The 23094-nt window shown below is 30.3% G+C and overlaps 1 protein-coding gene across 2 annotated transcripts; it reads left to right on the forward strand.

Annotated features, from left to right (window-relative positions):
• The first annotated feature begins 11793 nt into the window (after positions 1 to 11793).
• Positions 11794 to 15609, forward strand: LOC112760613 (auxin response factor 18-like). 2 transcript variants are annotated; one of them, XM_025808131.3, is made up of 5 exons: positions 11794 to 12692; positions 12803 to 12838; positions 12968 to 14111; positions 14291 to 15207; positions 15292 to 15609. In XM_025808131.3, the coding sequence occupies exons 3-5, from the start codon at positions 12987 to 12989 to the stop codon at positions 15359 to 15361; spliced, it is 2112 nt and encodes a 703-aa protein (XP_025663916.1). In that variant the 5' UTR covers positions 11794 to 12692; positions 12803 to 12838; positions 12968 to 12986; the 3' UTR covers positions 15362 to 15609. The 2 variants fall into 2 exon arrangements, with proteins under 2 accessions (XP_025663916.1, XP_072063671.1); XM_072207570.1 differs by lacking the exons at positions 11794 to 12692; positions 12803 to 12838 and having other exon boundaries at positions 12845 to 14111.
• Positions 15610 to 23094: the final 7485 nt, after the last annotated feature.

Below are 23094 nucleotides of genomic sequence, written 5' to 3' on the forward strand. Positions count from 1 at the left end.
GAGTTTTTCTTATGTTGATTGCTTTTAAATTCAATAGTAATTTTTATTATGGGGATGGAACAAGTTATTCCATTATACTATATATTTATGGCCATTTATTCCGAGACACGCATTTAAAGTATGTTGTGAAGATGTTTGTTTTGTTCAGTGGGATTTTAGGGCATGTGATATATAGTACTGCCTTAATTGGTCTGACTCCTCTCACCGTATATATACAGTTAGTTATACGCAGGATATATACACGTACACTGAAAAAGAAAATAGACGCTTCTGTTCCGTATTGTTGTTGCCTTGGGCCCCTCTTCCACAGACCCTGTGATGCCTACCTCTACTACCCTAACTATCATTTTTTAATATCTAAATAAATATTTATCAGATATTAAATAATAAAATTTCACAATAAAAATATGGAATTTAAATATTAGATTAAGAATTATATTAAAATGTAATAATACTATTAATAGTACCAATATAAAATTTGAAAAAGAATAAAATTATGAAATAACACATCACATAGGCTCTCTAACTCTAGACTCTGCCTACCTAATTAACTTTGATGAATTTCATCCCCCTTGGCGGTGCGGCGCTGCTTGCATTTGATTGATACTTTTAGTTACTTCTTCTTCTTCAAGAGTCGACCATAAATGGAAAGAAAAATGTTGAGTAATAATCATGTATAAGCTCTTCCAATGTATTAGTATATAAAATATATTATGTGTATATTAAAATTAATTATTAAAATTAATTATTAATATAATTATATATTAAAATATAAATATATAATTAAAATAAACTAATAAATTATATATATTTTTATATATAAATACTAACTAGTAATTAATTCTAATGTATAAATAATATTTTTGTTAGTATATATATACTAATATGATATTTTGAAATTAATTACTATGAAATTTTGAATCCAACTAGCATTATAATAATCTAATTATAAAGCATTAATGCTAATAAAAATTATAAATATTATATTTGTATATTAAAATTAACTATTAAAATTAGTTATTATTATATATTATTTATATATAAATACTTATTATTTAATTTATTTTTAATGTATATTTTATAATTTAATATATATTTTATACTAGTGATTAATTTTAATTTACACGTAATATAACCATAAAAATTATATTATAGTGAACAAACCTAACTTAAACTATATTATTTAAAATTCAATAGACATAAAATTATTAGTTAAAACAAAACGAAAAAAGTGATAAATATATATTGATATACTACAATAGTGTACTACGAATCAACTTTATGCAGTAAAAGTTTGCTGTTCAAACAGAACAAAAAACGAGAGTAAATAAAAGTGTATATTATTAATGATTGATTTTAGTTTTCTCAAACTATTACTAGTATTGCTGTATATGTATCAATATCTAGCCAACTCATTCAGGTTAAATGTATGTTCTAATAATGCCGTTGTTATTAACTACATCTGGCATTATTATTCCATATATATATGATTTGACTATTTATGTTTCAAGAAAGCAAATTAAAGGGTCAATACAAATCGGAAATGGGGGACAAAAACACAGTTGAGCTTGAATGTTTTTGTACCGTGCATGAAATGTAACCTCATGGGTCTATTAAATGAAAAAGATCAGACAAATGTCATTTAAACCTTAGAAGATAAATATGTATTTGACACCAACAAGATTTAATTTAGGAAAAGTACAGGGTATTAATATATTATTTGTGAATTTACTGTTAATTATAATTAATTATTATATTTTAAATATATGTATAAAAAAATATATTTAAAAAATATATATAAAAGATATTTTTATTAGACACAGCTATAAAAAATATTTTTTTATTAGACACATTTACAAAGATACTTTCATTAAATACAGTCATAAACAAGAGTTAGCAAAAATTGACATAAATACTATTAGTAACGTAACAGGATTATTATTTAATTTATTAGCGAATAAGGACAATTTGTGTATGTAAGTATGTTATAATAAAATGTTACACTAAAATCAAAAGATGATGTTTAAAATGATATATAGAGTTTGTTTTGGTGAATTTTTACGAAAAGATTTTTTTTGAATTATTTTTTTAAGAGATTTTATGGAAAAGTAAAAGTAATTTTATGTTTTGATATCTCATGCAAAAATATCTTTTTATTTATCAATTATATTTGGATATAACAATATAAAAGTATTTTTTTGTTTATTTATTACATAAAAACATCTTTTTTTAAAGAAAAAAAGATCTTTTAAAAAAAGATGAAAATTACAGCTTTTCAAAAAAGATACTTTTTTATTTTTTTACTGTTTTTACTTTTACTACTAAAAATTTGCTAAACACGTTAAAAAAATAAAAAAGATCTTTTTTCATTAAAAAAAGATCTTTTTTATCAAAATAATGACACCTAAACAAGCACATAGTAGACATAAAATAAGATGAATTGAATTAAAAGAAAACTGATTTGAATAAATAATTAAGAGAATATGTATATGTGGTTATGTTGGTTTATATATTAATATAATCATATTAGATGTATACTAAAATCAATTATCAATTATTAATATAAAAATATATATTAAAAATAAACTATATATATATAATATTTGATTTTAATAATAACAAATTTTAGCATGTAAATTGATATTAATATTAGGTTGTGTCGAAATTGAAAAGTCAAAGTCATAGTCATAAATCAAAATCCGAGATTGATAGAAATTGGAAATGTGTGAAGTGGGACACAACATTCCAACGCGTGGAAGATTGTTTTGTCACTCACTCACTCTCACTCCCCAAAACATATCCCATCCAACAATAAAAATACAATTACATACATAACACACGAAAGCAACACAATAATTATTATGATATGAAGAAAAAAAGAAAAATGTGAATGAAACGTAGCATCTCTGCGTCCACACACTGCCTCCCTTTGTTGTCTTGTAGTTGTCAAAATTAACTCAACCTTGTCACACTCGCATTTGCCATTTCTTCCATCATCTTAATTATAATCTTTAATTTATATATATAAATATTAAATTGTCTTCTATTATGTATAATTTTTTAACTATTTAATACAAAAATAAAAAATAAGGTTCATTATTATTTCTCTCACTTTTTAAATAAATTATATATTAATATTTTAGACATCATAGAACTTTTCATATATTAATTATATTAACACTAATGCCTTGTTAAGTGTTATCAATTATTGGTGTAAGGATAGATATGGTATGAGTTGAATCCAAAATTCTAGTTTCTAATATGAGAGACGCTAGGTAACTAATAATTTTTTTGAATAATATAAATAATCACTAATCAAATATAACAATACATTACACTACTAAATTATCTACCTAAATTTTAATATTAGAATAACCATCCACACACCTAGTGAAATGAATATCCGATATATTCATTATCCACACTGTTTAGTATTTTCATTGTCTATTTATATTTTTGCTTCTAATATAAATTATAATTTGTTCATTACAAATTCCTATTTAATTTTAAGAGTCTTATATATTTAGGACACACTTATTATATAAAGAAGTATTAAAAGAAAAAATTTCACAAAAATTCAAGGTTTTGATATTTTAAAAATTTTATAAGTTAGTTATTATTCATATCTCTCCTTCATAAATTGTTAGCTAAATTCCTAATTTTAATATGCTCCTAATACTCACTACTAATATTTTTAATTATATCATATATATTAACCATTGAGAGATATAACTAAATACGAATACTCAAAGAATTCAGCTAAAATTGCTATAAGAGTATTGGCCAAGAGAATAAAAATAAAATAAGATCGTGCTAGGAGCCAATACTTTTAGGGTAGAAAAAAGAAAGAAAATTAGTTAGTATTAGTTCAAATTGAAACAAAATTAAAGAAAAATATTAGCTCCCTAAAATTTTTAATACTAAAAAAAATTATTGTATTTAACTTAACGTTCATAATTTTATATATAATACATCTATAATTATACTACATTTAAAATTTACCTATTTATTTTAGTAATAATTAAAAAAACAAATTTAAAAGTCAACTATTTTAATTTATATTAGCTAACACTTTTAATTAGCAGTCTAATATCTTTAGCTCAGCAAATTAACACCATATAGTACTTTTAATCAATATTTTTAATATTATTGACTACTGTTTATTGAAAATAATAAATTGTATTCATCCTGCAACATGATTCATTAGAGAATACAAAGTAAAAAATTGAAATTTCTCTAGGCTGATTTTTAATTTATTGTCTTCCAATTTTTTAAAGTGTTTATCTCAAGATATGTTTTAATGTTTTATCATGACAAATTGTGTGGAGAATTAAAGGTGACCGAATTTTAATATCCATCTCGACGAGGCCATTAATTAATAGTAGATAGGTTATAGGAAGGCAGTTCATAAGTAACAGTTTATTGTTTATTATTTGTTGTAATGTTAGGAAAAAGTCAAATCCATGTTTCATCAATTAAGATACAAACATTGCTTCTCTCCAACTTGTCTCATGACACCAAATTTGAGTGTCTCGACATTAAAATAAATTAAACATGCCTAATTATTTTTAATAATTTAAACATCTCTTGCAATTTAAGTTCATTATTATATATGATCTTTAAATATATAAATAATATATCTACTCTACTTTAATAGCTAGCAATAGTAGCTCTAAATTTCATTTATCCTAAAAATTTTAACTAATAAAAAATATATAAATAATTATATTTTTAACATATTTTTATTTATTTAAAAATCTTTTTTAGATTTGTATAAATTTTGTATAACTACTTTTTTTCTATTTTATTTGTTTTATGTGATATTATGTATGTCATTATATTATTTATATAAAAAAATTAACCGATAATATATATATATATATATATATATATATATATATATATATATATATATATATATATATATAATCTCTAATAAAATTAAATATATTAGCTTAGTCTATAGAAGAATCACACATATAATCATAATCACAATTAGGACACATAAATCAAAGGTGAGGAAATGATTTAGAGAGATATGAACATATATATATTGACTCAATTAGCTAATTAATCACTCAATTTTATGGATATGGAAGGCTTGGATGTGCTATTTCTAGATGTGGAGTTATGATGTATAAGATAAAAATGTGGGACAGATTTTCCTGAGCCAAAGGTATAACAACCCGGATAATGTGAGTTCTATGGAAATGAAATTTTGCTTCACAAATCGCATGGTCCGATTTGCAGGTAATGGAATTTGAAATCTAAAACACACCACTCGGACCTCCCGTTTTATTTGTTCTGGCTAAATTTGTTGAGCAAAATGCAACTTGGATCGTCCGTTTTCAGGAACACAATTCGCAGAGTCTGAATTCTAGTTCCTCTGATCTCACAACGAAGTGAAGCATCTCTCCTCTCTATATGCGAGTTTAACACCTTCTTTCCTTCCATATTTAAAATAAAAAACGCATAAATATCAGTGTAAGAAAATTTAAATAAAAATGAGAAAAAAAATATGAATGAGAGTTTGGGGTGATTGGGACAGATGCATTGTAGAACTACAAAGACAAATTCATTGCAAAGAAGGTGAGAGAGAGAGAGAAATAGAGAGGGGACAGAGATTCACTTCAACGTCCACCTCTTATGCGCTCATGCCTCTAAAATTCAATTTCAGATATTAATTATAATATTAGGAAATGAATGAACATTATTAATCAATGAAGCATGCATCCACATCACATGCACATACATACATGACAACTTCCCTTTGCGGTTTCCCCCTCAATTTATGAATCACTGCTTTTAATTGCTTTCATATCAACATATGTTTGCATTGCTGTCCTCTTTAATTCCTCATCTCGTTCCTTCACATCAACAACACACAAATTATAGATACAACTCAACAACATATGACTTCTTATTAATTTCTTCTAAAAAACTCTTTGTGCTTAGCTTTTAACTTAATTAGCTGTAATAATCTATAAGAGAGAATCACTAAAAAAAATAACTATTATGATGGAAGAGCCTAAAGTCTTATAATATAGTTGTTTAAGTATTTGTACGTCTAGTTTAACTTTGCGATGTTTCACTTGATTTTTTATGGGCTAAAACTTTTCGCTAATCTGAATTCTCTACAAAAAAAAATTTAATTTTAAGAAAGTTATTCTGATAAAGACGTTTAAACATTTTTTTATAAAGATATTTTTAAATAATTAAAATTTAATACATATAATTGATTGAATTATGTTATTTTTATTAAAATTAAATAAACCAAAACATTTGACTGAAAAATTGGTAAATTATACTTTGAACCTGTTTGAACTAATATTTTTTTAATAAAAAATAATTTCAATATTCTTCTTCTTATTATTATTATATAAAAATTTTGAGAATCCTAAATTCTAACCGTTTTATTTTCTTCGTTATAGAGTTAAGATTGAAGGTTTTCAAAATTAAAACGTATATATATAACAAGAATGTTTTAGTTATTTTCTATAATAGAATTATGTAGTCATTTTCTACAAAAAAAATATTAATTTAGATCGGTTCAAGATTTGGTTTATCGATTTTTCGACAAAGTCAATTTGTCTGATCTAATTTTGAAAAAAATAACACAATTTAATCGATTATATGTATTCAATTTTAATTACTAAAAAATATTTTTAGAAAAAGACGCTTTAAGCATCTTTATCAAAGTGACTCCCTTTTATTTTTGACTGGCCAACTCTAAACAAAAAGTACTAATATAATAAATCACAAGGCCTTAACACAAAAAAACTAAAGCTGTTAAAATGGGTTAAATTCATCGGTTAGTTTATTTACCCATTTTTTTTTATTGAAAAGTGATATTTTTGTCAAAATATTTTTTAAAAAAATAAAATAAAAGGATAAACAGACCAACTTGTTTAACCTATTGAGTTGGCCATAAATAGTTCAAAAAATTATGATCCATAAATAAGACAGATTTAAACGGACTAACCTGTTTAACCCATATATTTAAATGAGTCGAATCTAAATAAGTCAAGTTGACCTGTTTGTCAATACTAAAAAAAAATAATCACCACTATAATAATAAAAATATCTAACATCTTATTATAAGACTTTTTTTTTTCTTTAGATGATATCCTCTTCATAAGAAATTATTTTTCAAATTTTGGTCCAAAATAGATTCATACCATTAACTTGATTATTATTAATTTATTATTATGAGAATCAAGTTCGTTCTATTTAACCTTGCCTTATTACTCTTTCATGCTCAATTAAGTATACTAATTTAATAATTTCGTTCAGTTATCTGTCCAAAGCAATATTTAAATTCTTTTATCTGGTCATTTGAAATAATTAATTATTTTATTGAGACAAATTTAAAAGTTGTATTAGAGTTTGAATAATGATCCTTACATACGTAATCTAATTAATCAAAAGAACACCTCACATGTTGAGTTGAAATCCTAATAAAACCAAGTATGATAAGATCGGATAATTATTGCAGACACTGTTCCTTCAATATATATAGTCATCATGGCATGGCTCTTCACCAAGAACAAGATTGAATAAGAAAAACAAAAACAAACATAGAGCCACGACAACCATAATAATGATATATTGATGTATTAATAGCTATACCAGTTGTGCGGATATAGACCCAGACCAAGGCAATAACTTAATTAGTAGAAGAAAACTGGTATATATATAATAACAGAGAAAGAGAAATTAAAGAAGGAAAACTAGGGGCAACAACTTTATCGAATTCTGGCCAGTATATAATCAGTAAAGAAGAGTGAACTATTAGATAAAATTTTACACTAATCTCACATCATTAAAAATTTTATTGATAGCTATAAATTTCAAAAGTTGCTGGCTCCTAGCATTCCTCATTAAAAAAATAAGATAATTTAGAGAGTATATATACTTAAATAGATTTCTAAAAAATTTACGTCAAATATTTTTGTGTTAAAAAAATGGTATTACATTAAGATTTTTAAATTTTACAAAAATAATTTAATTTTATTATTAACGACGATGAAATCAAAATGTTAGTAATAAGATAAAAATTCAAGTGCAGTTGACTTTATGTAAAGTTGATAGTTGAGAACCGTTAGATTAAAATTTAGTCAAATCAGGCAAACTATCTAATAACTCTCAGTTATCAACTTCACGTGAAGTCGACTGCACCTGAGTTTCTACCTGGTGATAATCTGTAAGTGATAACTAACGGGGTAATCACTAATAATCAAATAGAAACTAATATCTAACTATGTACTTAACTGAATGATATCTCGCTCCAATATAATTATTGGGGAGAGGGGAAGAAAATTAAGAAGAAACTATTTTGAAATTTGTTTGATTTGGATGCATGGGTAGCAAGAAGACACATCCTCAAAGAAGATGGAAGAATTAAAATAGAAGATGAGACAAGTGATGAAGGGTGTATTTAAGTGTTGGTGGGATGGTTGCAATGCTTGCCATATAGTAGTAATACATTGAGGGTACAAATTTGCACACAAAACGGGTCATGCAAAGGTTCCAATTCAATATGGGATCGACAACTGCCTAAATTTGACGTCTGCCTCCATGTGTTTTCAATGTTACATCTTCAATTCAATGATGCCAACATCCATCTAAACCTATCTAGGTAAATCGTCTAGTTTCCATGACATCACCTTATTAACTAACTAATCCCGGGATATACATGCTTATATATACTTAACTTACACATAATTATTTAATTAACCTATTCATTATTTGTAAATTTGCAATTAAATGGGAACGAGGATCTTTCATGTATCTAGCTTTACCAAAAACTTATGTTTTTTTTATAAATATTATTCTTGATGACACAAATATCATGTTAGAGCTTCTATATAATCAAGATGTCTAGATTTTAGTCTTTGTTGTCTCCCAATTTATTTTATCATAATTTTTAATTTTTTTTAAAAATAAATAATTTGATGTAAAAACATTGTTGGTGTTCTTTCTATATATCTCTCTCTTTCCGGGATCCCCACCACCACTCATATTTCATTTATCAATTAGGGCAGTGCATGGCTGGGCCTTACTAAGCTAATGGTGTATGTCTTTATTTTGTTTTTTATTTTTGGTGGTTATAAGGTCTCTTTCTTGCTTATAATTATATCATCTTATGCTTCTTATTTTTATGTTTCATTTTAGCGCCGAGTCTTAGCTAGGCTTGCGTGGGCTAAGATTTTTCTTAGCTTCTCTCCGGGAATAACAAATTATTTCTCTCAATAAGAGAAATAAATCTGAAGCTTATAAAATAAATTAGAATACCTCTTATCACTGCTCTTAAAAATTTATTTATATTTTTACCAAAAAAATAATTATTTATAAAAAAACACATTAATAATTATTTTTAATATGCATATTTAGTTTTTATGTAATAGTTTTTTTTTATAAGTTTATGTATATTTTTTTAATATCTTATATTAAAATTCTTTTTTTAAAAGTTTAACAAAAATTGAATTTTAATTTTTTTAATTATAAAAAATTTAATATTATATTATAAAATTATTATTTCTAAAAATTTAAGTTGACATAATGAGTTACATGATGAATATATCTTCAACAATAGGTAAAAATATATATAATAAAATTAAGAAAATAATGAATTCAAGTCATAATGATAAATGCTATATGTGGAATGGTTAAATTTGGCCTACCCATAATAATTAATAACACACCACTTTTAATTTCGTTGTTGTAGCAATGACCTCAAAATTAGGGGAAAAAGTTTAGTGCCGCTCCATTTGGCAACAGTCTAGTGCTTGTTTTTAACTTCAATAGGTATGATTGGACCGTGCTATGCACCCATTAATAGATATTATCCAGCCTATAGTATAGCTTAAATGATTATATTTGCAAGATGATTCGTTTTATTTATTTGTTATTTTTTTCCTATTTAATTGAAAGCCAATGGCTTAATGGCTTTGCACATATCTCTCATAGGCTCATAGATTAACCTATATATGTAATATAATAATTGACATTTTTATTAATCGTCTTGAGGTTATTGTGATAATATTTTGAGAGAAAAAAAATTACCTAATTCTTCTTGGACGTATTCTTTAAAGAAAAAGTCTACTGGTCAATCATTTTTGTGTTTTCTAACCAACACTTAATCATCAAAATAAAAGTGAGTAATTTTTTATAATTAAATATAATTTTATACCATTAAAAATATTATTAATAGCTAATTAATAATTACAAAACACTAAAATTACTGGCCTCCTAACATTCTTCTTTTTTAAAAGTATTAGTTCAATAATTTCTTGATATTAATTGAACCATATAATAATGTATCTCACTATACATAATCTGGAAAACAAAATGAAGTAGCTACCGATATGCATTTAAGAGAAATAGCTTAAAATTCTATCTCAATGTTGGGACTTGGGAGGTCTAATAAGCGTCCAATATTAGAAATATTTTAATGCACTCAAAATTCTAATAAGCGTCCAAAATTCTACCACTCAAAATATAAATTTCTTAGTTTTTAATGCACTAAAATATATTGAACAAAAATCAAAATTCTCATTTTTTCTCTCTCTTATCTAATATATTTAATCAAAGAACTCTTAATTACTTCCTTAAAGAAAAAGTCAATATTTATAATACTAGAACAAAATATTTTTAAGAAATATTTATACATATTTAAAAATTGGTATATTGATCATTTCTCTTACTATTATCATTGTTTCTTTTTAATAACACGTTAATTAGGAAACAAAAATACTTTAATATAATACGAAAAATCAGCTATAATATATATATATATATATATATATATATATATATATTGTTTCATATAATTTAATGCATATTTTTATATTTAAATATATATATATATATATTATTATATTGATAACAGATTAATAATTAGTTTTTTTTATACAAGTAATGTAATATGTTAGATATCAATAAATTTGTATATTAACGAGACCATAACACAAAACTTTGACTCACTATCTACACGGAAAGCGTGGACCCATTACCAACAACCGAAACATCATTTATATGTGATGTGTGGAAAAAAATTAATAATAATAATAATAAGGAAATGTTTGACAAAATATATCAATATTCAATATATAAATTATTTTACCTTGTTATATGGAGTATACAATTTTTATTTAATATTATTTGAAAATTATTTGCTTTATTATTATAATAATAAATTATTGCTGAAGAAAAATGAACTTTGTCATAAACTTGTTGGATCCAAACTAGTTTAGTTAATTAGTTTATCCCAAAAAATATATATTAAAATATCAAAATTTCTTTTATTCTAAAAAAAGAAAATATATTAACACATATATGAATTTTGTGAGGAATAGTAAATGTTAGCGTAAACCTCGTACCTAAAAATATTAAAAGGCGAGAGAATCTGATAGTTTGAGAACCTAGGAATCTTGAAACTTGAAAGTACTTACCAGATTTACCCAACACTGTTGTGAGAGTTACTGTTACTGTACATAGGTAATTTGAATTGCGTGGAGAATCATAAGCCATGTTTGTGGAAACATTTTCGGTCCTCCCCTCAAATGGAAAAATATTCATAAATCAAAATAAGAAGGATTAATTACAACATTATTATAATATTATTAAGATTTGATTATAAAAGTATTAAAATATTACTATTTATTAATAATTTACTTATATTAATATTTATATCAAAATACTACTTGTGGTATACTAATGTTTAAGACTGAGCTAAAATTTTTAATAATACAGATTTTGAAACTATAAAATGGGTTGCTTAGTAATCCTAGCTGGTACAGAGATGAATTATTATTATCTAAAATGTAATGTAATACAAAAATGTGAAAAGATTAGAAATTGAATTAAGTTTAAGATGAAATGAAATATTGGTAACAAAAAAAACATAGACAGAGAAAAGAAAAGGCCCCCTCTGCTGTCTCCTCTGCTGCGTTAAGAAGTGTGGGTCTCTCACTTTGGCCTTTTTATCATCTCTCTCTCTCTCTCTCTCTCTCTCTCTCTCTCTCTCTCTGCTTCCAACCATCCATGTCTGCCATACACTTCGTCATCACCTTCTTCCATCCCTTTCAATCCTTCAACACCAACTACTCTCTTTTCTAAACACACAATAAATAACAATTCTGTCTTCTTTTTTTTATTATTTTTTTCTTAATTCTCTTTTTCTCTTTTCTTCTCTTCCTTTTCTTCTGGGGTGAGCTTTTTTGTGCTTAAATTTTGGAGCTTTGAAGAGATCTTGTTGGGGAGATTCTTCTGCAATTCAGTTACAGATTCTTTTGTTGCTTCTCTTATATTCTCTTTCCTCTTCACTGTCTACCTCACAGACAGGACACACTATGTTTTTCCCTGGATCTTGAGCTTCTTTCTTTTTTACGCTTTTGGCAATGTTTCAATTGTAAACTTAAACACTGCCTCTTCCAATTTCAACTCTTCCTTCAAAATTCTCCTTTTCAAGCATCCTCCACAGAGAAAAGAAGAAAAAAATTGTGTGTCTCAAGTGCTGTTTCTCTTCCATGGACTTTCACATGGCTCTCGTTCTTCCATGAAAGCTACCCTTTTCGGCTCCCCCAATTGTTTCAAAGTTGTGGATAGACAAAAGAAGTCTGGTTTAATTGACAGCAAAATAGGGAAGGAAGCTTCTGGAGTCTGAATTCTTCGGTCAGCAAAATTGGATGGTATTCATAGTTTGCATCCACTTTCTGAGGTTTTCCTGATTTTGTAATTGGCACTGATTTTTATTTTACTTTATTTATTAATTTATTTTTTGCTTTTCTTCTGGTTTCAGCTTTGCTGTGAACTGTGATCCTATATGCTTTTTCAGGTAATTAATTTTTCTCTTCTTCTTTTTTTCATTAAAAAAATTGGCTACACCCGATAATTGCTTGTCATGAATATTGAATAGTGTGGGTGAATTAAGGAAAATTGATGAAAGTGTGAGGATTTGATGCAGTGAAAAAGCTAATCTGAGGATGATAACGTTTATGGAGTCAAAGGAGAAAACAAGAGAAGCAGTGGAGAAGTGTCTGGACCCTCAGCTATGGCATGCGTGTGCAGGTGGCATGGTGCAGATGCCACAGGTGAACACAAAGGTCTATTACTTCCCTCAGGGCCATGCTGAGCATGCATGTGGTCCTGTGAACTTTAGGACCTGCCCCAAAGTGGTTCCACCTATGGTTCCATGCAGGGTTGCTGCTGTGAAGTACATGGCTGATCCTGAGACTGATGAGGTCTATGCCAAGCTTAGGCTTCTTCCTCTCAGTGGCAATGATGCTGATTATGGAAATGATGCTGGTGTTGTTGGAGGAGGTGGAATCCATGAACCTGAGGCTCAGGATAAGCCTGCTTCATTTGCAAAGACCTTGACTCAATCTGATGCCAACAATGGTGGGGGGTTTTCGGTTCCTAGGTATTGTGCCGAGACCATTTTCCCGCGGCTGGACTACTCGGCCGACCCTCCGGTACAGAGCATACTTGCAAAAGATGTTCACGGCGAGACGTGGAAGTTTAGGCACATTTATAGGGGCACGCCGAGGCGGCACCTCCTAACTACCGGTTGGAGTACTTTTGTGAATCACAAGAAGCTTGTGGCTGGGGACTCAATTGTGTTTTTGAGGGCGGACAATGGGGAACTGTGTGTTGGGATTCGGAGAGCAAAGAAGGGTCTAGGAGGTGGGCCTGAGGCTTCTTCAGGTTGGAATCCAGCCGGTGGAAATTGTCCAATGCCTTATGGTGGATTTCCAGGGTTTCTGAAGGAGGATGATATGAGGCTCTTGAGAAATGGATTGGACACTGGCACAAGAATGATGGGGAAGGGAAAAGTGCGGCCTGAAGCAGTCATTGAAGCTGCTACTCTTGCTGCCAACAAGCAACCTTTTGAGGTCGTTTACTACCCTCGCGCGAGTACGCCCGAGTTCTGTGTGAAGGCCTCACTGGTTGAAGCTGCACTGCAGATTAGGTGGTGCTCTGGAATAAGGTTCAAGATGGCCTTTGAAACCGAGGACTCGTCGCGAATTAGCTGGTTTATGGGTACCATATCTTCAGTTCAGGTTGCTGATCCCCTTGGATGGCCTAACTCACCTTGGAGGCTTCTTCAGGTAACAAACATATTAAACTAGAACAGAACATTACATAGTTCTGAAATATGCTGAATTTGGTAGAAACTATAAATATATATTTGCACATTGCGCTCAATAATGTTAAGAAGCAATTCAACCATACAATGCATGATTCCTAATCAATGAAGTTTGTAACTCTCTTAAGAATATGTTGATAGGTTACATGGGACGAACCAGATTTACTTCAAAATGTGAGAAGAGTGAGTCCATGGCTTGTTGAATTGGTATCAAGCATGCCTGCCCTTCATCTTTCACCTTTCTCACCGCCGCGGAAGAAATTAAGATTGCCCCAACACCCGGATTTTCCCCTTGATGGCCAAATTCATGTGCCAACATTTTCCAGCAACCTTCTAGGTCCGAGTAACCCCTATGGTTGTCTACCCGAAACTACTCCTGCTGGCATGCAGGGAGCCAGGCATGCTCATTATGGTATATCCTTATCAGATCTCCACCTCAGTAAACTGCAGTCAGGTCTATATTCGGCTGGTTTCCCGTCTCTTGATCACGCTGCTACACCAATCAGGGTCCCCAATAACTTACTATTGCAAAAACCCAGCACCAGTGAAAGTGTCTCTTGCTTGTTATCTATGGCGAGTTCTGTGCAATCCTCAAAGAAACCAGATGAAGGGAAGACACCACAGCTTGTGCTTTTTGGCCAAAAGATTCTCACAGAGCAGCAGCTCTCTCTCAGCAGCTCTGGTGATGCTGTCTCCCCTGTTCTTACCGGAAATAGTTCATCCGATGGAAATGCTGATAAACTCAATAATTTTTCTGATGGTTCTGGTTCTGCTCTGCATCAGCAAGGTATACCAGAACGCTCCTCTTGTGAGAGGTTCCCGTGGTATAGGGATCACCGTCAAGAAACCGAGGCCGGTTTGGAGACCGGTCACTGCAAAGTTTTTATGGAATCGGAAGATGTAGGTCGGACATTGGACCTCTCGTTGCTTGCTTCGTACGATGAACTGCACAGAAAGCTAGCAGACATGTTTGGCATCGAAAAATCCGAGATGCTAAGTCATGTGCTCTACCGAGACATAAATGGTGCAGTCAAACACCTTGGAGATGAACCATTCAGGTAAGACCCCCTTGAAATGCAAAATTGAAATCCAACTTAAGGCTTGACATGTTTATCTCATTGTCCTTTATGTTATTGTTGCAGTGATTTCTCAAGAACAACAAAGAGATTGACTATTCTAATGGATTCCAGCAGTGACAATGTAGGAGTGTAGTTGAAGAAAAAATAAAACCAATTCTTTTTTACCCTTTTCAATTGTATAGTTGGTTTATCAAATCCTCTATATTCCCATTTATGACCCCTTTTACCCCTTCCTTAAGAATTGGAAGGAAGGATCTGATTTTTGAATATCATACTCTCCAAGATAATTCTTTCTCGATCTATGATCTATCTTGGAGACATATTTTGTATTTTGGATTTTGAGATTTTATTGCAGTGATCATAACTCTTGATCCTTTATTCCTTCTTGCTTCTCAATTTTGACTTGGCACATCTTTGTTGTTCTAAATTTTGTTGAAAGGGTAGAGAACCTGATATAAATAGATTGGTCTGTATTATTGTATTGTGTATCAATTGCAAACACTTAAATTGAAAAAAGAGAAAGTGACTCTGTTGTTGTTCTGCAATTAACCTCAAGATATTTTTACATTTTTGTCTTGTTGCTGCCATCACATACATATAAAACAGTTTCATGTTGCATTAAATTTGGCCCTTAGCCCCAAAATGTATGTAAACATAATAACTCTTGTCAACAGAATAATCAATTGGGGGGTCTTTCTGTTCTGGTTTGGTTGGTGGAAAATTGGTGCATGGTTTTGTTAGGAACTTCACTTTCAAGTCAAATTCAAATATTAATGAGTGGCAATATGGTAGGTTTAATAATATGTATTTATTTTGCTCCTTGTTAAAAATGCAAAAACTAGAAGCAAGGTCTTTCAACCTTCTTATGCATTTATTAATTAATTGCATATTAAACGATATAGTAGCTTAGCACATAAGTAAACCCAAGAAAAATGAGGTGAACAAATGTGAACAAGTTTCAGTTCATGAGACACACAGAGATTAATAATCTTCCCAAAATAATAATGTTAGCTTGGTTGACCCGGAAAATTAAAGCACAAATTGAAGGAAAATATTTAGTTAGTTGAAGGGGCCGGGTGTGTAATCACGGGTTAGAGAAACATATGTACATAGGTAGAGTTGACTTAATGAGAAGTTTTATCACAGGGATCATGATCCATCATTCTCATCAACTAATCACTTGCCACATGGAAAATAATCAATCACAGATAATTAAATTAAACGTGCATGCCTCCACCCAAGTTTCCTAACATTAACATCTAAATTGAGATTTTTGTTGGAATACAAACCTAACACCATTTAAATTTATTTGAAAAACTATGCTTACAACTGTCATTCTATGGGGTAAAATTATCATAATTATTCAAACAATTTCTTTCTCTATTTTTTAAATCATGGTATTGTCCTCTCTTTTTCATCTAAAGAATCACTCATGGAAATTTGAGTTAGGAACGTTAAACGTTGCGTTTGTTTATAGAGATAGGACACTAAGACAAAAATACTGAAACACAAAATTGTATTTAGCAGATGAGACATGGACAGAGATAATATTTCTAGAGACATTGATTTAATATATTATGTGTCTATCCTGACAGGAAGGACACGGAGACACTAACAAGGGACACAACTTATTTTTTATTTTTTCTTTTATTATTCTTATTAATTTTTTATAATTATATTTTTTATTGTTATATTTTTCATCTCAAATTTTTTAAATAAAAAAATAAAAATAAATTAAATTTTTATAATTTGTTCTAATTTATCACTAAATAGAATAAAAAAACACAAAATTTTATGTCTCTGCATCAGTATCTTATTCTTTCTTGTTTTCATTGTTTTGTTCTTAGAAACAAACACAATAAACATCTTTTTACCAAATTAGTAATACTTTACAAATAGATTATTAGCTAATATTACTGATAATTTGTAACCAACAATAATAGATACAAATCTAGAAGAAAATTCAACGAAACACAGGTCCCATGGTGATGCCGCAAAGTATGGATGGATTATATAATTAATAGTTTTAATGAAAGAAATAAGAAAAGGAAAAAAAGCACATATGATAGCAAAGCATGGGTGGTGATATCGGGATTGTAAAAGGCAGAGGGAGTTGTCAAACACAAAGTCAATAATAGGTTAGATTCCGAGCGTGACAAGCATAAAATAATGCTATTTGGTAACTAATATAAGAAACAGAAAGATTATTAATTAATTATATGGACTAACAAGAAGAAGCAGAAGAGAAGGGAGACACATTATTCCAGTTTGACTCACTACACAATGACACAAGACACAACAAAACAAATGAAATAAGATAAGATAATATTTAACAAGGCACACGTGAGAACGTGGGGCCATGCATGGTAAAGTAAAGGTAAAGTTAAAGACTTGTTTGGTAATACCTAATAATAATAAAAAATAAAAAAAGTGGGTTGCTTCACGTGCGGCTGACATCATCGACGGTGCCCTTACGCATGTGTTGCGGCGGGTTGGCTGCCGGGCTGTTTTCTTCTCTCACTACATTCAAATTCATAACATCATTACAAAATAATTTATAAAAATTAATTAATCAGTTAATATTTATAAAATTTAAAAAATTACAATTTAAAATAAATAAATTAATTCTCTAGCATTATTTATATTAGAAAATATACTTTACATGAGGGTTTTTTTGAGTGACGTTAATTAACAAAAATTAATCTAAAAGAGTTAATATTAAAAAATAAGGAGTTCCATTACCACATCTCTAATGCAACTTATTATTAATAGAAGTTAATGCACATTTTACTTTTTCAATGCGTAAAAGAGTTTATTCTAGCAATTCTGTTATCTTATCAATAATATTTCTACTAATTTCTGCTAATTTTTATTTATAATTGTATTTAATAGAAGTATCATTATAGATGTATCTAATAAAAATATTTTTTTTATGAATATGTTTAATAAAAATATTTTTATAAATATATTTTTTAGATATATTTCTTTATATATGTGTTTAAAATATAATAATTAATTATTGTTGACAATAAATTAGTAGATAATATATTGATATACTTTTCCTTATTCTAGTTATACATTATTAAAATTTATTGCTTGCACGTGATTTTTTTTTCATTTATGCGTATAGAAGGAAAGTAATGAATGACTAGTTGTGTGCGTTTTTTTTTATTTTATTATATATAAATTTAGATAAAAGCATCAAAACCCAGTTTGTACATTTTTCTAAATTTTAGTTGGAGCTTAGCTAGAAGCATACATGAGTAGAAGTGGGGATGTTTGGACATGTCCAACCTTGTTTGTCATCGTATTTATTCATCATCACATGTCACCCAAAAAAGAAAAGAAAATTCCATGGAACCAAGCTAAGCTAGCTAGGTTGAAGCTTCCATGTTCAAAGCATTAAGTGTATACAATACAACTCTAGGAAACTGAGAAGACAGAATCCGAAACACAAGGATCCCTACAAAACAAATAGATCTTGAGTTGGATCATGTGACACAGCTTATGAAGAAACCGTATCATCAACGACATCTCTTCGTTAATTGCCTCAATAATTATTATATGAATGTGCCTACAACATCACACACTCATACATATAGAGAAAAAAAAAAGGAAAAAGAAATGACTGCATATAAATTATATATACTTTGATATCGAAGTGAAGATATTTAGAATAAATTATTAGTGTATGAAAAGTGATTTGTGTAGAAGAAGAATAGAGATCGATGGATGGAGGAAATTAAACAAGAGGAAAGGTGACAATAAGAGTTTCCTCTTCAGTATTAATAGTATTTCTTCATTCATTCAGGTTGGACTAGTCTTGTTTTCAGGACCCACCATTTTGCCACCAAATATGGCATGCTTTTCTATCCATGCATGATATTAAACAAACATAAATAACTCACACTCTATCTCCATGGCCTGGTTATAACCTGAACTTAACATGGCTTTACGATCTCGTCAAGGAAACGTCAATTTCCAAATGAAATAAATAAGAATATTAAGAAGATAAAAGTAAAAAAAGAAAAAAAAGGAAATATTAAAAGGAAGTAATTAAGTGGGCCCGCCCTAGTTGTTTTGAATTTGATGGATCCAAGTATATATGTGCCTCATTTGCATTCAATGTACAGTTGCTTCCATTCTGTCCTCTCCTTCATGTGTATGGCTACTATTATCTTTACCATCTTAACATTGTTGTTGACACTTACACATACCTCTTTGATTTCTTGTAGGCATTCTAACTTTTTATTGATATGGGAGAGGAGGAGAAGTGGACATAAATTGATTAAATCAAATAATTAATAAAAATCATTTATATTCAATATTTTTTTTATAAAATTAAAAAAAGTTGAGTTTTTATGATAGTTGTTACGGACCGAATCCTCAGATCCCGCACTCAGAACGACCTCCGACTCGGATACTTGGAGTTGGCACCACTCTTTCTTTTTAAAAGGCTTAAACTGGCCTCTACATCTTTTAACCACTATTTAAATTCAAATATTTCGTTTATCTTAGCTAAATAAGATAAGACGATGAGATAACTTCCATCAAGCTAAATATAGGAGAGCCAAAGCCCCTTCAAGTACGTCATTCATTCCACACACTTTATACCTTTTAGATCCATACTGACTTAAATATCGGAGTGTCTTTACAGGTACTACCCCTCATTGCTCCAATCAGACGATTTGACAACTGTCTCGACCTGCAAGTTCCCGATCCATCTCACAATCCGTATCAGAGACTTTCAAAACATTGACACCGTCTGTAGAAACTGAAACATTGTGACGGCATGACTGATAATCCCAAAAAAAATTCCCAAGCCACCACCATAACTCACACACACGAAGCCTAACTCCTGAATACCGGGAGACCATCCTTCCCACCCATGGAAAGATAACAGGCATTGTACATCGCCAACCAATCCCGTCCCAGCAACAACTAAAAGAAGACAACCGCCCACCCTACAAAACCTGGGCCCCCGACGGCTAGGGAGAAAAAGTAGTCCAAATAATTCAAGAACTATGCCTCCGGGTGCAAGACCTCGAAGGTCGGGTTACGACCAAGGAATGGTATCACGCGGAACACGGAAGCCATGCGACTTCCAGAACCCGATCTCATCGTGAAACCAGAAACAACAGGTCACCCGAATAACGACACAGCAAGAGACACGACTGCAGCATTTTCTGGGACCCGAAACGCCGACGTGAAGAAGACGACCACGGCTCCACCGGAAAACCAAGCGAGCAAGAAGCGAACATGTCGTAGTGGGAGCCACCCCTTTCACCGAAAGAATTCTAAGAGCCAAGCTTCCAAAGGGCTTTGACAAGAATAAAACCTAAAATACAACGGGACCAAAAATTTTCAGGAACACCTAACGGCCTTTGAGGCCAGGATGAACTTGGAAGGAGCTACCAACGCGGTCCAGTGCATGGCTTTTCCAGTAACCCTGGCCGTCCTCGCAATCAAATGGTTCAACGTCCTCTCAAATGGCTCCAGAACCAGCTTTCATGATATCTCCACAGTGACCGACGACATGGCTACATACTTCGTCCATGAAGGATGTTGTGGCCACCACGTAGGAGGGAAACGCTGGCCCAAAAAATCGTCCGATCAGGCTACTTCTGGCCTTCCATCATAAAGGACTCCCTATAATTAGTCAAAAGTTGCGACAAGTGCCAAATCCATTTCGATTTTTACCAAGCCGCCCCACAAAAGCTCAGCACCATAATGGCAGATCGGCTCTTCGGAACATGGGAATTGACCTCGTCGGCCCTTTTCCACAGCTCCCAGGCAACTCTGACACCTCGTCATTGTAATCTTAAACAACAGAACCCAAGTCGCGGGACACACCACGGTAGAGGAAAATGCGAAATCAGTAGATTGAGAAAATGCGAAGCAATGTGAAGAAAGAAAACTAGGGAAAATAAAAGAAAATAAAAAACTGTTACAGAAGCAAAAGACCAAAAACACCCCAAAGAAGATAAAAAGGTGAAAGGCAAAAGCAGAAAAACAACCCAAACATCCCTTCACATTAAGTGTCATTATGACACCTGGGAAAGCGTAACTGACGAAACCTCTCCCGATAAAAACGACGAGCGCATGTCAAAGCGACCAAAACCACGAAACGGTTATCCACCCCCAACAGATGACGCACCCTACTCCCAACCACGGGATGGCCCAAAATTTTCCGAGTTCCGAAACTCGACTCAAAAAACCAAACATAAATTACAAGCCTCTCTAAACACAGCAATGGAAAGTGACGACATCAAACTCACTAAACTCGCCTACGGACCTAATTTTCGGGTTTCATATCAGAACGGCCTCCAGACCAGCCACACAAACTCGGGCTCTCTTCCAGCAGTCCAAATAAAATTACAAACTGTCTCAACTCGCAAGTTTTTTATTCATGTCACAATCTATACCGGAAACTTTGAGTACAATAGTACATATCAGTCTGTTGACTTTGTTCTTCAAACAATATATAATAATGGAAGAGTTTTAAGTGTACTGAAAACACTAGTATTCTAGTTGTTTTAACCGTTGATCTGAATTATAAAAAATATATATAATATATATATTAATTAAAATCAACGGTTAAAACAATTGGAACACCAATATTTTCGATACACTTGAAATTTTTTCTATAATAATACATCACTCGTTTTTCCGTAAGAGAATGGAGAAAAAGGAAAATTTTATAGTTTTAAGGACTATACCAAATAGACCACACACTTATGTTGAGTTGTTCCATCTTTTGCCATGAAGGTCACTGGTAAGCACTATTGTCACCCTTTATGATACAAAATGAAAATTGAATTTAAGTATAATATATTAAAAGAATTTCAAGTATACTAAGTACATTGGTATTTTTATAATTTTAACTGTTAAATTTAATTATAAAAAATATATAATATATATTAATTAAAATCAACATTAAAATATTGAAATATCAGTATTTTAATACATTTAAAAACTTTTCTAATATATTATTAGCTGTTTTATAAACGGACATATTTGAACAACACAATTATCAATTTTCTGCTGATTAACCACTACCACTCGTTGGATATATTTTAGATATTGAATTATCTGGTGCCACCCTTGTGTCTATATGTCATGATGGATAAGATATACTTCATCATATATGCAGCCTATTATTCAATTAAAATAATGTTCATCATGTGTGTTCACAAGATGCATGTATAAACATGTTACTTCCACTATCTTACACAAATTGTCAATAACGATTTCATTGAATCTTTTTATTCTAACAAGTGTGTTTAAAGGTATTTGTTTGTATAAAGTTTTTGAAAAGAAACTTTAACAAGTAGCTTTATAAATTTAAAAGAGAGATGATGGGTTAGTTTTTCTAATTTTCTTTTCTTCCTTTTACTTTTTTAATTTTAAAGTGGGGCCCATGGAAGCAAGAGGCACAGGAGGAAGAAGTCATTATCTGGGAAAACCGTGTGAGAAGGTTATACAAGTTTTTAGCCAAAGTAAAAGGGCTTGAAGGGGTCATCCAAACACGACATAGATTCTGATGACGTGTCTCCATCACAGCCTCGTGCGGGTGGGTCCCATTTCCAATCACTCACAAGCTACACTTGATAGAGACTTTACCACTATAACTCTATTCCACTTGTGTTCCATTTTTCTTCTTTTTTCAAGGGAACCCCAACAATCACTCAGCCTATTGGGCTTTTTTTAATCAATTCTTGAAGGTTTTATTGGGGACATGAATCTCTGGAAACTTAAGATATCTACAGAAAAAAAAAAATGTTGTCTAATACATTATTTGAAAGATTATTTGCTATGTCTAGGATTGGGGCTGTCCAATCCACTTGACAAAAAAAAAAAGATTAT

The sequence above is a fragment of the Arachis hypogaea genome, chromosome 2 (assembly GCF_003086295.3).
Source record: "Arachis hypogaea cultivar Tifrunner chromosome 2, arahy.Tifrunner.gnm2.J5K5, whole genome shotgun sequence".
Taxonomy (NCBI): domain Eukaryota; kingdom Viridiplantae; phylum Streptophyta; class Magnoliopsida; order Fabales; family Fabaceae; genus Arachis; species Arachis hypogaea.